The sequence below is a fragment of the Hibiscus syriacus genome, unplaced genomic scaffold, assembly GCF_006381635.1.
Source record: "Hibiscus syriacus cultivar Baekdansim isolate YM2019G1 unplaced genomic scaffold, ASM638163v2 tig00116962_pilon, whole genome shotgun sequence".
In the NCBI taxonomy this organism is placed as follows: Eukaryota; Viridiplantae; Streptophyta; class Magnoliopsida; order Malvales; family Malvaceae; genus Hibiscus; species Hibiscus syriacus.
This window is the reverse complement of record NW_024063488.1, coordinates 2,107,653-2,125,643: the sequence shown is the minus strand read 5'-3', so window position 1 is coordinate 2,125,643 and position 17,991 is coordinate 2,107,653. Positions and strand designations below refer to the sequence as shown.

General features: G+C 34.3%; 2 protein-coding genes across 2 annotated transcripts; one reads left to right on the top strand and one right to left on the bottom strand.

Annotated features, from left to right (window-relative positions):
- The first annotated feature begins 6,440 nt into the window (after window positions 1-6,440).
- Window positions 6,441-10,315, top strand: LOC120190013 (ribulose-1,5 bisphosphate carboxylase/oxygenase large subunit N-methyltransferase, chloroplastic). Its single transcript, XM_039193143.1, has 12 exons — window positions 6,441-6,856; window positions 7,170-7,333; window positions 7,454-7,537; window positions 7,654-7,711; window positions 8,147-8,200; window positions 8,484-8,555; window positions 8,630-8,710; window positions 8,921-9,093; window positions 9,249-9,351; window positions 9,425-9,556; window positions 9,675-9,797; window positions 10,056-10,315. The coding sequence occupies exons 1-12, from the start codon at window positions 6,488-6,490 to the stop codon at window positions 10,140-10,142; spliced, it is 1,500 nt and encodes a 499-aa protein (XP_039049074.1). The 5' UTR covers window positions 6,441-6,487; the 3' UTR covers window positions 10,143-10,315.
- A 1,458-nt stretch (window positions 10,316-11,773) lies between these two features.
- Window positions 11,774-17,769, bottom strand: LOC120190176 (protein ACTIVITY OF BC1 COMPLEX KINASE 7, chloroplastic). Its single transcript, XM_039193296.1, has 18 exons — window positions 17,684-17,769; window positions 16,670-17,257; window positions 16,348-16,491; window positions 16,039-16,164; window positions 15,684-15,692; window positions 15,146-15,243; window positions 14,961-15,054; window positions 14,766-14,820; window positions 14,542-14,633; window positions 14,263-14,433; window positions 13,629-13,685; window positions 13,440-13,523; window positions 12,911-12,995; window positions 12,690-12,751; window positions 12,505-12,579; window positions 12,278-12,382; window positions 12,007-12,148; window positions 11,774-11,889 (listed from the first exon to the last, which is right to left on the bottom strand). Exons 2-18 carry the CDS (start codon window positions 17,240-17,242, stop codon window positions 11,816-11,818), a joined length of 2,046 nt encoding a protein of 681 aa, XP_039049227.1. The 5' UTR covers window positions 17,243-17,257; window positions 17,684-17,769; the 3' UTR covers window positions 11,774-11,815.
- Between the last annotated feature and the right edge of the window lie 222 nt (window positions 17,770-17,991).

Sequence of the window (17,991 nt, the reverse complement as noted above, 5' to 3'; positions counted from 1 at the left end):
TCACATAAACATATAATCTTTCAATACATACAAAAACACCTCAATATCTATATTCACATATACCTGTCATTTCATTATCCTTATTATTATTCTTATCATCACCATTAATCCCTTTTACTTACCATATTCATATCAATAACACATATACTCATGCACACATATAAATCATAACAAATACATACTTCTATGAATTCATGTTTTTCACTATTAGAAATAGACTTATCGCAAGTCTTATTTTCCCTTGAACCTCATATACTAGAGAATGTGCACTCTCCTTAGCCTTGTTTACTTTGAATCAATCTTAATCCTTAGATTGTTCCGGAACAAGCTTCATTCTATATCTACATCATAATAATACATTGATACATATCAGTATACTAATTGATATCTTCTAAATTGTCACTTCTTAGGCTAAAAGAAAAGCCCATTTCATCTTTTAATGAAGGTATACATCGATGCACTGCACAGTGTATCGATGCATTCCCTACCGATGAATCGATGCACTACTTGTGCATCGGTGCACAAAATACATTCGATGTTTGTTTATTACTGGGATGCATCGATGCATGCCTTATGCATCGATGCACCAATTGCATTCGATGTTTTTAGATTAAAAGAGTGCATCGATGCACTACTTGTGCATCGATACACCTTCAAACAATTTTTGGGTTTTAACCTTGATGCATTGGTGCACTATGAATATGCATCGATGCACTCTGCCCAGAATCCTCTTTTTGAACCCGAAAATTCATTCTTTTTGGATTAAATCCTTCATATTTCAACCCCTTTCATATTTCTAACTTACATATACATACTTAAACTCATTAATATTCATTTATCTCATCTTTAACCTCAAAAATCCATCTTTCATATGGAAATCAATAATCATACCCAATTTTCCATGTTATCCAAACTTAATTCTAACACTTCTAACTTCTTATTCTTATAGATGACAAGTCAAATTCAACCTCCAAATTCATTTAAACCTTCTTATTCAAAATTTCACTTAAAACCCCATTTTCTTTAATCTCTTCTAACCTCTTCATCTTTGAGTTTTCACTTATCTTTAGACTTCTTTAAGCTTTGTTACTTTCCAAAGAATCAAAACCAACTTAGAATTCAAATAATAATCAACTAATAAAAATTCTCACCTTTGCTCTTGGCTTCCACGCGTGAAGAAGAAAGGAGAAGAAGAAAACTCTGGAAACTCATTTCCCTCATTTCTCACGTTTTTATATCCCCTAAAAGAGAAATAAAAAAAATCTTCTCTTAGAAAAGACCATAATACCCTTATTACTTTCAAACTTTACTATTAAATCCAACCTCAAAATTCTCCAATTAAAATTCTAAACTTTTAACTTATTTCGAAATTGAACACAATGCTTTCAAAATTCACCTTTAGGTCACTAGCCTGATATTGAGGATGTTATAGATTTGGCTAACGAATATCCCCTTCTTAGTACATAATGCAATCTAGAATTGAGCTGAGATGAATACTTCCAAAATTATCATCGAGCCAACTTGAGAAGAGGAACGCTAATTCAAGTAATATCTATGTCGTTCAGGTAGTGACATATCATTATGGTTGATCGACTCACTTAAGTTGTTCCATAACTTTTAAGGGTAGTACAACTCCCACATTTACTTGGATTCCTTAATTAATTCAAAACATATACTTAGTATAGGCCATAAGGGTATTTTGGTCATTCTGGTGCTCAGTTTTATTCCATTAATTTCAGAGCTCGAGGATATCCAATCATTCCTGAGTTTGGTGATATTCTTGGTCATTCCCATTCTAGGGGTATTTTGGTCAATTTACAGATTCAGTGTATTACAATAATTCATTCCGACTGATCTTATTATTAAATTCAAACTTATCATTTATGTCAATCCCTTCGAACTATTCTGACAAAATATCACTATCGATAAATTATTATTCATGTATTTATTCATAACTCAGAGATTTTCGGGTCAAGTGCCTTATCAGATGTTACAACAGGTTACCATGAATTTTCTATACCAATACAGGATCTTAATAATGAATTTTGTAATTTATCGAGTTAAAAACGAATCCTCAAAGTACATTCTCGTTCATGGTCAACTCGGACTATTTTTACCTTTCAAGGGCATTTTCATAATTTATTAACCAAATAATTTCGGTATTAACTCTTAACGAAAATAACTATAATTTAATGATCTTATGGTTAATTACTTTCCCGAACATTCTCTAATCTTGAAATGTTTCTTTAACATACTTCTAATATTTTGCATAAACCCTCTTGGGGTTAAAAACCGGTTATCCAATTTTTCTAAGCAAAACTAGCATTTATTATACACACCAGTAAATTTATCATATCAATATACCTTTTCAGAGTTATTAATCAACTTCCAGGGACAATTCTTTTCATTATACAATATAAGGGTATTTTCTTAATTTATCACTTAAACCGAATTCGGTTCAAATCCATCCATAATCAAACAAGAATAATAGACCAATCATATATATATCCATGCATTTATCCATTATCAACATGTTCCATAAAGTATAAAAAAGTAGTAATGTATTACCTCGATTTCCATTCCATACTGATCGACCATATAATTTCCATTCGAATGTCCTCGATCTTTAATTCAACTTCCAATAATTCTTCAAATATATAATAATAGAAATTTCATAAAAAACGGGGCTTAATTCTGAAAAACGGATCGAATCGGATGATAACTAAGTGAAAACCAGTTTATCGGGTTCGAATTTGGTGAAACATACCCCAAAAACGAACTCAGGACGTCGAAAAATGTCAGGATAAGTATACTAAAAAAAATTCAACAGTTGTTCAAGGGCCGGTCAACGCCGGTCAAAGTTCTGGTCAACGGCGGTCAACGTCGGTCAATGGTCAACGCTGGTCAACAGGTCGAGTCGGTCAGTCGGGTTGGACCAGGTCGAGTCGGGTCGGACTGGTCAAACCGGTTTTCTTTCTTTTTTTTTTCTACTGCCAGACGAAGCCCACTCTCAGGGGGTGGCGCGTGAGCAGTGTTACAGTGTCCGAAAAATTCCCGACAAATTTCTAAAAATTATTTTAAGGTATTTTGAGACACTTACTAAGCTCAGTTCAAAATTTTGAATGACCGAGAGCTCGATTCTGGAACATCGAAAACTTTGACTTCCTCACCCCTCCACGCGCCGGCGACGACGGAGACACGGAGATCCCCGGTGGACTCGGAACGATGTAAGGAACATGATGGTGTAGGAGGTGTCGAAAACGGATGGCCGGATCGACGTGAATCGATGAAAAACCGACGAAAATCGGGTTAAAATCGACGATACTTCCAATTGAAATTAACGACAAACGACGATGATTCACGACAAGAGGTTTAAGGGGATTTGTTCATCGGTCGACAACGAACACGATGGTAGTTTCGGTTCGTCGAACGGAAGCCGGACGGTGAGTAGATCGAAGATCAAAGTCGTTGACCGAGGAGAGGAAAAATGAAAAAAATTTCTGCAGAATTACGCGGGGAAGAGACTTATAATTGTCTCAAAAATAAAAATGGTTAAACTAAGAGTTTAGCCACTAAATTTCCTGAACTTTATAAAATGGTCTGCTAACTTTGAAATTTTTTAATTTAATCCTCAATTTTCTTCCCAAAATACCAATTAAATCCACCACTTTATAATTCTAAAATTTAGCCCCTAAATTGGGGTGTTACATTTAAACTATTGTGAGGACATGTATTCTAACTCTCGTTGAAACCATTATGATTCTCGTCAACAAAACTAATCAAATTGATTTGTCAGGATATCAATCAATTAATGTGACCGTATTAACATTCTCATGCTAATCAAAATCAATCCCAAAGATTAAACGCAAAGGAAGATAAATTTAATAAAAATAACATTCTTCTCAGTTCAACAAATGAGTTGGACAAACCCATGAAATACACAGTGAAACTAGAACAAAAACAATCTTAGAAACTTAAATTACAAATTGCAATAGCTGCATAACTCAATACAGTTGATGTTCTGTTGTTTTTCGTTTTCATTTCGATAGATAATTCGAGTTGTAAATAATGTTATAATTAGAGTTGAATTCTGGTGTTGTTTGGGATATTATTATTGTTGATGATAAATTGAATACATTTTTCACATGAAAAATAGTATGAGTTTAGAATTTAAATAGCAGGGTTTAGGGTGGTTGTGAATATTTATTAGATTAGTACTGTAGAAGGGGGAAATCACCATGAAAACCTCGTTTTAAAAAATAATAATTTTAATCATAACCTTTATCAGTGATGATATTCATATTTAATCAAATCCTTATTAAAACCTTTTATTTACTATTGTTTCTAAATCCAATAAAGAAATAATGATAAATAAAATCTGCAAGTATGGAAGGCTTAGAGCTAGGGGTGTTGAGTGGATTGTTACCTGGCTAGAACTGGCCGGAGCGTGGAAGGCTTCCACGGAAGTTGAGGTTGACTAATGGCTACTAAAGGAAGTTGCAACATGGAGACTAGAGGTCTAGAGCGGTGGAGACTAGAGGAGCTTGGCGTGCAGATTATAACATGGCCGTTTTGAGGTCTGGAGTGTGGCTGTTAGGAATTTCAATCAGAAATAATTTGCTTTAGGGCATTTAGATTTTATAATTAAATAGAGAGTTAATATATAAAAAAACTTAACCGGGTACCCGAAAAAATAAATTTTTGTGACCTGGGTCCGATCTGGAAAGTGTCGGGTCGGGTACCCGACTCGGCCGGATAATTTTTTTAGAAAATTAATTGGGTTTTTTTTATCCGGGTCGGCGGGTCGGGTCAACCGGGTCAGGTAATTTTGTATACCCCTAAGGAATGAGATTTTATTTTAACCTAAATTATAATTGATATTTCAGTTAAATTTTGGTGTAATTTTAATAGTAGAAGATTATTTGGTATTTTAATTTATTTAATAATAAAATATTTATTCTAAGTAAGAATTTTTATAGTATAAAGATTTTAGTGATTAAGTATTTTGACTCTATAAATATTAGCCTTTAGAGTTACAAGAGTGATTTGGGATACTCTGAGTTTTAATATAAATATTGAATTTTAGGATCTATATGATATCATATATTTTTACTGTTCATAATCTCTACGGTCATAGTGAATTATTATACTTATCATTCGTGGAGGTAAGCAAAACTGAACCATGTTAAATCCCTTCTCTTACACATGTCTTATTTTGTGTTGATTTCATTTTGATTATTTTTCCACTTATGAGTTCCTAACAAATATGATTACAATTTGTTCTATTCTTTCTCTTTGTAATTCTCTCCTTTATTTTTCTCTTTTATGTTATTTTCTCTTATTTCTCTTCTTATCTTCTTCATTATTGTAATCTCATATTCTTTAAGAAATTTAACTTGATTATTGGAATTCGTATCATTAAAAAATTGAATTCATAATATCAGTGATTTCGTTGAACCAACATAAGCCGTTAAAAGTTTACATGAGATATTTCATCACCACGAACAATTATTAGGCTCTCATCAAATTCATGTTGAGGAACATAAGCAAATAAACGAAAGAACCAACATTTGTTTAGGGTACTAACTTCAATCTCAACGAAGTTGGAACAGATGTTCAATGCACACACCAAAATTAATGGGTCGAGGAAAGTTACGATCAAACGAGATGACTTGAGCACAAAAACTCATCAGGTGTCAACACTAAAAAAAAATGACGCTACAGATCAAACAAAATAGAGTAATAAGGGACTTGATTTTCTAATTGATACATTGAAGATTATAGATCCATCTAAAACCATCGAGACAACAAAAAGTCATGTGAAAGATCAGTATATTTAAATACAAGAGCATTTGTCAAAAGAGAGAGAATAAATATGTAATGAGCATAAAAAATCACGTAAATGGCAATGAATACAAAATTTATAATTTTAAATTTGATTTTCAAACTATTAAATAATTAGGATTAAACTCTCTGATGTGTGTGATATATTACCGACAATGGATATAAATTACAGCTTAGGGGGCTTGCATATAAGGTACTATCTATTGGGTATTTCACGCTTTTCCCGTTGGGACCATCTTAAAGGTATTGGCTAAGTTTGTCTATATTTATAAGTTTAGGGTTTTGTTAATAGGGAAGTGTATGACCAATTCATTAGAAGTTTCGAAGCTAAAGATATCAACTTTGTTTTTGTCAAGTTACAATCATATTGGCATGATGTTACTGAGAAAATGCAGAAGTGAATAAAAAAAATCAATGCGTAAAGTTCAATTATTAAATTACATTTTTAAACTGAAATGATTCAAATATGAGTGATAAGAAAGTTGAGTGATGGATTTAGTAATTTACCCATAAAATTAAGAAGATAACTGTAAAAAACGACCATAGGCCATTGAGAGCCTCACGCTTGGGATTCTCGTTTTTTTTTCCTCCCTCTACCTTGCTTTTTATCAGATAAGGTAACCTCCTTGTGAGTTCCCCATCCATGGCGGAAGCTTACAGAATCTTCCATGCATCCCTCTTCCCATCGCTTTCTCTACAACTCAGCAAGCCCTCTCACGGTTACCCTTCCCTCCTTTCTCTCAAGCAAGCTCCACGCACCCTTCAATGCTCTGTTTCCACAAGCGAATCCAAATCGAATGCCACCCAGGAAGTTCCCTGGGGCTGCGATATTGATTCCTTGGAGAACGCCGAGGCCCTTCAGAAATGGCTGTCGGTTTCCGGGTTGCCTCCCCAGAAGATGGCCATAGACAAAGTAGAAGTGGGGGAGCGAGGATTGGTTGCTTTGAAGAATATCAGGAAGGGCGAGAAGCTTCTCTTTGTGCCTCCCTCTCTTTTCATCACCGCGGATTCCGTAAGCTCTCTGTACTGCCTAATTTTCATTTTCTAAATATCTTTAGTGATGCAATCATATGGTTTTAGTTTGAAAAATTGAACCTATATGATATAAATTTAACCGAATCCAAATCAAGTAATTAAAATTTTACTCTAATCGAACTCATTGATTGGCTTCAGTGGTAAAGTGAATGTTCTTGAGGACCAGTGTTCGAACAGCTTGTTAATTAGCTAAGAGAATTCTGAACAACTAGGAGCACTTTACGTGGTTTGGAGTTCATATTCTTCTTTAATTTAGTTACTAACTGCTGATGTTATTATTGTATTGGCAGGAATGGAGTTCCCCTGAGGCTGGCCAAGTATTAAAACAGTATTCTGTTCCAGATTGGCCATTGCTAGCAACCTATCTTATTAGCGAAGCAAGTGCCCAGAAATCTTCGAGATGGTGCAAATACATTTCAGCCCTTCCGCGACAGCCCTATTCACTGTTGTACTGGTGAGTTGATTTTACTTCATTACTTTTTTCACACGGTAGAGCTCTTAAAGAGTTTTACCTTGCTACAGAAAGGGTTCTACTCTCAGATTTTCCCTCTACAGCTTCTCTGTATTGTTTCAGGACACGTGCAGAACTTGACAGGTATCTTGAAGCATCGCAGATAAGGCAGCGGGCTATTGAAAGAGTTAATGATGTTATCGGAACGTATGTCTCTCTACTATTACTCTTATCGGTCTGTATTCTCATATTACTGATGACATATTCCATAGTATAGAGCGTTCTAATTTGCTTCTGATCATTTCTCATAATGTTTCATGTAGATATAATGATTTAAGACTTCGGATATTTTCCAAATATCCTGATCTATTCCCAGAAGAGGTACTTGCCCTATGGTCTGCAACAATTTTCCACTATGTTAGTGTAATTTGAAGCATTCATCTGATGATCTGCTAATGTTGCCACTTCATGAAGCCTCTGCAATATGGCACAGTGAACATCTTTATGTGTAGATGATAGGATTTCCTTAAGTTCAATCACAAGGAAACATCAGTTTTTATCTGAGTTTTCGTACTCGAGCAAAATTAGTAGGGTAACTGAAAATATGTTTTCTGTAGTTAAGTTTATGTTTACTTTATGTTGTATACCAACCTTTTCTTTGCATATCCTGCATTCTTTAAATTTTTGTTTTAAATTGAGAAGTGAAGATGTTGGCATTTGACCCTCATGCATCAAATCTGAATTTCATAGACTCTGCTTACATCCCGTGGTTAATGACAGAGTACTCTTTTTATTTTTACTGTAAATGATTTACAGGTATTCAATATGGAGACATTCAGATGGTCCTTTGGCATTCTTTTCTCTCGATTGGTAAGTAATCTTACTTAGAAATTTTATAATGGGTGATTTGACCTGATCAACTCTGTGTTTGTAAATTCAACACATAGTTGGGTTTTTGACAAGTTTTTTATTTTTGCAAAAATTTTAGTAATTTTTTTAGGCATAAATTGATCCTACAATGCTGTCTAGAGTTTAGTCGTTTGTAACCGAGTTCTTTATTCGTTTTTGTTATCACTCTCAACTCTCAAATACTCGACCTATTACATGGAAATGAAAGTTGAAATCTTCATTTTTTTTATTCTGTTAAACTCAGGTTAGGCTACCTTCAATGGATGGAAAGGTTGCCTTGGTTCCTTGGGCAGATATGCTAAACCATAGCTCTGAGGTAATGAAAGATCTTTCTTAATTCAGGATGCATGCAAAATATGTAATTAGCCTAATTGCTTTTCTCTGGTTAAGGTGGAAACATTCCTGGATTATGACAAATCATCGCAGGGTGTTGTCTTTACAACAGATCGAGCATATCAGCCTGGTGAGCAGGTAAATGAGATTCTGGTATAAAATATTCTTTTATTGGAGGAGGAAGAAAAGCTTGGATTAGGTATTTTCCTGCTATGTACGAGCATTAGCCACTGATGTGCACATGCACGTAATGGTCTACAAGCATATGGCAAAATGAGTTTGGACCAATAATATCATGTTCATTGACAAAATTTGGAATGTCTTGTTGATTTTCATAATTTTATGCAGGTTTTCATATCATATGGAAAAAAATCTAATGGAGAGCTGTTGTTATCTTACGGATTTGTTCCGAAGGAGGGTACCAATCCCAGTGATTCTGTAGAGCTACCTCTGTCTCTTAAAAAATCTGACAAATGCTATAAGGAGAAGTTGGGAGCTTTGGGGAAGCATGGATTATCTGCGTAAGACAAATAAATATTTTTCCTGAAATTTCGGATTTGATCCACCGAGAACTCTTATTTTAGTTAATTCCAGTTCTTACTGACAGTGTTAAACATATTGATAATCACAAGTTTTTCTTCTGAAGAGATTCTTAATTCATGAACCTTTCTGGCAGTTCTCAGTGTTATCCCATACAAATCAGTGGCTGGCCGTTGGAGTTAATGGCGTATGCTTACCTGACAGTCAGTCCCCCAAGCATGAGCAAACAATTTGATGAGGTTTGAGAACTCTACCTTCTAAATCACAGATTATATATTTCCGTTACAGAGTTCTTCACATTTGCTTCTCCAGATGACTGCTGCAGCATCAAATAAATCTACCATAAAAAAGGACTTAAGATACCCTGATATTGAAGAAAAAGCGCTGCAATTTATTCTTGACAGTTGTGAATCGAGCATATCGAAGTACTCCAAATTTTTGCAAGTGAGGAAACAGACCTTCTTTAAGATCTTCAAAAATATGTTCATGTATTGATATTACCTCGCCTGATCCTTAAATACCTCCAAGTCAGTATGTCTTACATTTTATTTTATTCCTATAGGAAAGTGGCTCCATGGATTTGGATGTAACATCTCCCAAGCAACTGAATCGGAGAGTGTTTCTGAAACAGCTAGCTGTAGATTTATGTACAAGTGAGCAGAGAATACTATTCCGTGCTCAATATGTAAGACTACACTTGCTTTTTCCTTTCAAAATTGTATCATCTGTTGATGCTTGTTTCGCAACCAATCGGTTATGATCTGTTGTTTAAACTTTGAACACTGTCGTCGGGATCATGTCTTTAGTTAGTAATCTGCTTAGGCTCAGTGTTTTACCCTTGTTATCGAGTGAAGTGCTTCATGTTCTGTCATCAAACCCCGCCACTTATCTGAATAAATGCTTAATTGTTACTTACTGATTTGTTTCATGTGAATGGTTTCAGATACTGAGGAGGAGATTAAGGGACATTAGGAGCGGTGAACTGAGAGCTTTAAGAATCTTTGACGGATTGCGAAACGTTTTCAAATGAAGATTTTCTTCATGTACTCTGTTCTGGGTTTTTGTTGAGATTCACTGAGGTATCCAGTGAAATTCTTTCAGAATTAGCCCAAGGAATTCTTCATGTAATCGTAGAAATTTAGCAGAAGAAGTAATGACATGAGCCCCGACCAAACACGTCTGTTTTTATCAGCAAATTTTCCATGTTATGTTGCATAAACTTATGCAGGACATTGACGTTAAAAAATGAGATGTTTAGGGGAAATTAAGAGTTGAAATAACATGCCCAAAATCTACCGAGAGTCTAAAATGAAACTGGTTAATATAAGGTTTAAAGAAAATAGCAATAGATTGTAATCGCAAAATTTATCTAAGTGTTTTTTTAGAGTAAACTGAATAACATTTAGGTTGAAATCGAAAATATTACATTATCCATAATAAATCACGTAAATTGCATGACTATTCTGGTTATAATTTAAAAAGTTAACGTCGATAAATTTGTATAATATTATCGGTTATAACCCAAATCATTATTATTTTGTGTAATTTTTTAGAGTAAAAAGGATAACACTTTAGGTTAAAATCTACCATATTATAACACTCACGGTTGTTTAACCTTTTAAAATAAACACGATAACATTTTAAGTTTAAATCTATGGTAAATTAACCTTAGATTTTCTTATCGCACAACAGAACCATCGTCTTGACGTACACTAAAACATGTTCAACAAATAATAATAAATACCCTTATAGCCGTTTTAAGAAAATAAAACTCCAATTTAACAAAAAAAAAAAACAGAAATGAAAACCTAAATCTCATTAATACTGAGTCTTAAATTTTAAAATTTTAGCATAAACCTTGAATCTTATTTTATTACTATTTAGTTAACACAAAAATTTAAAGATAATTTAAGTCAAAATTGTTAAACATAACTGATACAGAGATAAGTGACTTACCGATATGTAACAAGGTGTTCATAATAAGTATCCACAATTCCGGATAAAATTATTTAAATAGAGTGAAAAAAGTCACTTATATAAAATGTAATAAAATTATTTTCTAAATAATGATATTTGTTATAGTAAAAATTATTTTTTGAATTATGAAATTTACTATAGTATTCGATAAAAATCGTTAAAAATTATACGATTTTCCACGTACAAATATGATTTTAGATAAAAGTCATCATATAATTCTAACAACCTCTATAAATTATTATAAAAATATCTTAATTCGAAATCTAAGAAATATCCATAGTGCTCGAATTCGAAATACCAAGGATAATAACAATTTCTTAATCACTAAAATTGCTTAGCTCATGCTGAATTTTGAATTTAAATACCTAATGAATCTATATTTTTCTTAAATAATCTAATATTTCAGCCCCTGTCAATATTTAATTACGACTCCGTCCCTAATTGCAGGCAAGAAAAACTAAGAAATAAACTAACAGGTTTGTAATTGAACTGAGAATTTCCTTTCCAACAATTCAAATAATCTTTTAATACAAAACTATAACTTCCCCAGCAGCGAGGAATTTTCCCTATTATTTTATTTTCTTTTTCTTTTGTGCTTAATATGGAAGTCACATGGATCACCCTCAAATATTTGAGGGAAAAAAATTACATATAACTTTGGTTTCTTGCACTGGCGATCAATAAGCATTTACATGAAAGAAATCCTTTGCCTTGTGAGGTTAAAAATCATATCATCTTCTCGAATTTATCGAGCTTCTTCACCCTTTGCATCGACCTAAGAAGAAGTGTCAAGAAAACTCCTGTACATGAGCAAGTTTTAAACATTCTCATCAGTCATGAAGATGGTGCCTTGTTAGTTATGCAAGTAAATAATTAAATAGCATGATTATATGGCAATCTAGGATAGATCACGCCACCTGCTCCGACGAATGATCCATTCGCAATAATTTGGCTTCCCTGACTGCTGAAGGTAACACCTAGATTTAGCAAGGTTCCTCCTAGTACCGTGTACATGGTTGCCATTTGCAGAATTGTTGCCTTCCGTGCTGCTCTCTCGGCCTGTTAAGAAGGTTTTTGCATTAAGAATTAACGGTAGTGAAGCAAACGAGAATGAGGAGATTCAAGTACAACACCGTAGTCTCCTTGAATCCTTTATTGAAATGTAATTTTCGAAATACAGTGTATTACCTCTAGCACCCTGACTCGGAGTCTCAAATCTCCTGATTCAAGTTGTTTCAGGATTTCTTCTATTCGTTGAACTCGGTAGGGCATAGATATGGTGTAGGACCTCGCCTGAAATATAAACATGTGCTATCAGTATCCACAATAATGAACTATATATACATTGATGGAAGCAAAGTTTCTATCTGATGGCAACTAAAGGAACTCGAGAAACACGATGAAAAGTGCAGTACGTCATCAGCTTGTTTCCTTATCTCCTGCACTAGTTGTGTCCCCGTTCTCTGCCTCTGTCTAATATCTAAAAGCTCCTGTAGGCAACATGAAATATTAGACCTTAACTTTTTTACTGTAACGAATTGCCACTGAATAGCAAACATCGTCAATAGAAAACTACGTTAAAAAAGAGATCGTGAAGAACCTGTGCATAAGGTGCAGCAATCTTTGCAAAAGAGAAATTTGGATCAAGTATGTACCCGATACCTGCAAGAAAATTACAATCCTCAAAACCGAGCACTGATGTTCGTAAGTTTATTCTTTTACTATCTTCAAGCAGTATAAAATCTTATGCCATCTTTATGTAAAATGAAGCTTAACTTGCAGTGACCGAGTTCACACATTATTATAATGAATGAGACTCACCTTCGAGTGTGGAAAATGCCCTCAAAACAAAGGTAAATGTGGATGGGAACCGGAATGGTTGATCCTGAGCTATTGCAAACAAATCCTGCACAAACGAACATATAAACAAAAATTATGACATTATTTGATAGAAGAAAACGAGGATATATCATGCTTTACTCCATTGAAAACTACACACAATTCCAAAGAATTACGCACTACAAACACATCAACTTCTATATAGTATTGAATTTCATGTTCCACACTCTATTTTTCTAATATTCAGGGAAAACATGCTACTGGTTACCAGTCATCAAAGTAAAACAAAATTCAGAATTGATTCTCTTGAAATCGACATATTGTCTGTTCTAATAGAAAACAAAATCGACATTAATCCATGAGAACTTTGTATGCAAGCAAGTTATAGTTGACCATTGTTTCTTTTCGTTTCTCCTTATCTACTTAATCGACACGACACTTCTCTAGTTTAGATGTTTTTTTTTATAAGATCTAGTTTAGATGCTAAACAAGAGTATTCACTTCTGCGCACCTCTCCTATAGCAGCTAAAGTAGCCTCCTGATCTGGCCTCTGGTTCAATAAATTGTCCAAGAAGAATTGCACGGATCTCCTCACCTAGCATCATGCAACAAAATAATCAATGAGGAATGCCAAATAAGTGTTTGTTAATCCATATTTTCCTCAACTTTTTCTGTTTTATATGAAAGAAGGATGATTAACCGATGACAGATCTCCAGTGGGTTGAAGGGCTCCAAGATCTATGAGGCTCTGCATAACCTGCATGGTTGTTTCCAGTTAGTTGTGGTGACAAAGGTCCGGATCTTTAGACGAACTACACCAAGGCAAGTTAAAGAATTTCAGTACGAACTTAATAATAAGGCTTAAAATTTAGTTACACCACCAAAAATGTCACTGTAATCTCAGTCAGACATAAATGAGTTTGGCAGACAAGAGAAAGCCACAGGCTTTTGTTTTTTATAAGTTGCATATAACTGTTATTTCGTTTCACACAAACCAAATAATATAGCTTGCATCATTTCAACTACTTTTATTTTCCCCGTCTATGAATGAATGTTTATCTTTGTTCTAATGGCCCATGATTCCCTACAGTTTACAAGTTAAATCCCGGAAATTAGATTCGCATATTATGACATAGTTGCAGTTTATTTGTGCAGTTGAATCCACTGTTTATGGAAATTTGGTCTTAAAATGAATATCTTAATATTACCGTTGACAATACAGAACAAGCAAGAGAAAGAAAAGGTTTGTTGAGTATGCAAAGATTCTTTTTACTACTTCTAACCTTTTTAAAAGGGGAAATGTCAAAGAAAAAGAATCACGAGATAGAAAGTACCTTTTTTGCATCTTTCTCATAGACTGCATAGAAAAGTTCTAGCAATCTTTCACGAGTGAAAGATTTAATCTCCCCCATCATACCAAAATCATAATAGATGATTGATTCATCTACATCAATGGCAAGATTTCCAGGATGTGGATCAGCATGAAAGAAGCCAGTTCTCAGTATCTACAATTCATGACAAAGTCTAGTGAATATTTTGCCGGTTGTCATTATATTTTAGAATTCCAGAATAAGTAGTCAGACTGCCATTCGAGATATGTCATCTTTACTTGCCTGAATCAAGTATGCTTCAATGGCACGTGATGAAATTCGAGAACGATTATATCTCCGGGCATCTAATGCATCTAATTGATTTATTTTAATGCCTGATACAGAAGTAACAATGACACATCAATTATAACCAGAACAAACTTATTGCGATGAACTTTAAAAAGTTTTCAGCTGCAGAAAAATGCCATCACTTGAAAGAAATCAAACGCATTAAATTAGATGGAAACCTGGTACATACTCCAAGGTCAACACCTTTGTAGCAGTGTAATCCCAAAACACCATCTGCAAGGCAAAGGGAGCCTTAAAGTTAAACTGAAAACTACTTCCATGGATTAGTGAAAGGCAAAAGATGGGATTAATATAACAGAAAAAAGAAAATGAATAAGCATTAACATCTAGAAGAGTGATAGCACGAAACATACAGGTACACGGACCCACTTTATATTTCGAAAATCTCGACGAAACCTATCAGCATTTTTCCCTTCGTTTATATAATCAATTTCTTGATACAAAATCCTGATATCAAAGAAAATGTAATTAGTTAAAGTACCTATGGTTTTATAACATAAAAACAATCATTAAAAACTAGTACATGGTTGCTACTTACATCGAGCATTCCTCATATATACCAACCCAATCTCTTGTTGGGCCACCAAGAGTTTCACTATTTTGAAAATACTCTGCAATTAACTTCAGATTTTCTGTGGATTACGCAGAAATTAACCTGTTGAGTACAAGTGATATACAAAAGAAATATAGCACTAATTTTTAAATTATACAATTTAGCTAGAACCATTATTTTCGTAGGAAATGTGAAGCAATTACTTGGACAAACGATATGTAGTTGACTGCATGCATACATATAATGTGCAGAAGTGAGAAGTAAAACATTGTAGTTACGATCACATAAAACGGTACAAATTAGGCTGCCCTTCTTAGTATTTCTATCAGGCTCAGTTTCTCACTATCTATCCATTTCTTGGGTAAAAAAATATAAGACAACAAAGAATTTGAGATTCTCAAAGCAAGTTGCGCCAGTGATTGCTTGCTTTATTCATGCATGTGCCCTTTTAGGAAAATCAAAATGCAAGTAATTATAATAGCCCAAAAGGACAGTAAAAGGTGTTTTAGAATTTATGTTCAGCCCGATGTACCTATACAAATAATGTTTCAAACTTCAGATCACAGAAAGGCATCTTTCGTGTTTAACAATGACTACCATATTAGCAAAGATCATTTCGCATTATATGTGTACAGTCATAACTTCCTTATTCACCATGCAGAAGCAACAGAATTACAAACTGATATGGGCAACAATTTGGATCTACAGGTTCTCTATAGTATTTTAACAAAAGGCCGCAGTAATTTTAGATATCTATTTTCGAGTTTCCTTCAAATTCATTCAAGTTTATGTTTTCCCAAACAATAGGGAAAAAGAATGTTAGAATTTTACACCTTGAGCAGAAAATTTATAAGAAGAAAACGAGAGAAAAACAACACCTGACCAAGGCTAGCTGCAGCAATTGGCTGGTCCTCGAATTCCTTAAACAGTACATTGATAGGAGCTCCCAGTTCGTTCTCAATGAAGCCTCTTGCTTTCTTTGGTGAGAATGCAGGGACTTTATCCTGGAAAGCAATACAAATGATACATGCAAAACAAAAACTTCACACTAGAGAAATGAGGATTTGGAACTACAATTGTTTTATAAAGAAGCATTCATGTATAGATTTGAGTGTAAACATCTAAGAGCATAATGCGATGACAAAAAGCCTCATCCAAATTAACGATCACAAAGAAAGAAAAAGTACCTGCAATTTCGCAAGCTCGTCCACGAACTCGCGTGGAAATAAATCTGACCTTGTTGACGATAACTGTCCAAGCTTAATAAAAGTAGGACCGAGTTGCAATACACGCTCTCTTAGCCATGAGGCTGTCTCCCTTCTCCTCTTTTTCTGCAGTAGATAAAGAAAAGCTATCAGAGCCAAAAAGCAAGACAAAAGATACAGTTCAAATTCAAATGAAACAGTGAAGACCGAAGATTATGGATATTAGCTAAGTAAGAAATAATAGATATTCTACTATGCAAGCTATTGATTGGAGGAGTATAATTCAGAAGAGTAAAAAATTCACCTGCTTATCCTCGGTGAAGCCCCCTGCATATGCCCATTTGGCATTGTCCAATAGAACTCGTACACGTAAAGAAATAACAAAAGACCAAACATCTATAGTCCTTTGCAAGGTACTGTAATTCTCGTTGGCCCAACTGAAATTTTCATCTGAAGGCAGAACCTTTAACTCCTCTAATGGTGGAAGTTCTTTAGATACTCTCGATACAGGCTTCTGTACAAGGGATGGACTGCTGTTTCTCCTAACTATGCTAGCACCATTTATAACCTGCTTTACACCATTTACCTTCTCCACTTTCCCAGTAGCAGGAGCCTTTCTTTTTACTACCTCACTCGCAGGCACCATTTTAACAGCTCGCCCATTGACTCCTACTTTTGGGGCTGGTTCAGTTTGTTGCATTTCCACTTGAAACCTGAATGATTTATCTGCCATAGGAAGATTACGTATTTGCCTCTCCAACTTAGCAAACTGATTTGAAATCGAGCTCGAAAAACTGAGAGTACCCATAGTTCTTCCTTGGTTCACCACTTCAAAATTGTAAGAATAACAACTGTGTGATGCCAGTATTGCTGCCATATCAGCGGCAAGCACCTATAGAGTTTTGATAGTAATTCAAAATATAGGATGAGAAGCAGCAAGCTCAAGCTTAAGTATTAAATAGTTGACCAAAGTATGGCAGCTATAAAGTTAGTAGGAACACAATCAAATTCTAGAACTACTGTATGAACTAAGAAGCTTTTCTTAAAAGAATCAGCAAAATAATTGATCCAACAAAACAAGATATATCTCAATTATGAATCAAAAGGCAAGGAATCAATATTATCAAAGATGACAAATTTGCAGATGGCAGGACATTTGAACTGTAAAAAAACATAAACTTCAATTAATGAATCTAACAACGCCAACAAAATTCCAAATACTATAAATTCAAACAACAAATGAACAGTAAAGAATAATATTATCTTAACCCCAATTTATTTTTTCCAAAAAAAAAGGATCTTTGAATAAAGCACCCACCAGAAAAGAAGATGGCTATGAATTTTTTAATATGGGGCAAAGCTATTTGTTGGGTTTTAAAGGCTCTTTCCTTTCTTCTCAATGATTGGAAAGGGAAGGGAGGAGTACCTTAATGGAAAACAAAAGGAGAAGCAAGCAAGCAAGCCACGATTGCCTGTTTGAATGAGATTGGTTGAGTGTTGACGTGTCCTTCCTTGGTTTCCCCAAAATTCAAGGTTTCTAGCCAAACCCAAATTTGTTTAGACTTTGTAAGAAACGCTTGCCTCTTTCTTTTGTTTATTTATTTTCACATTTTTTTCTTTCATTTT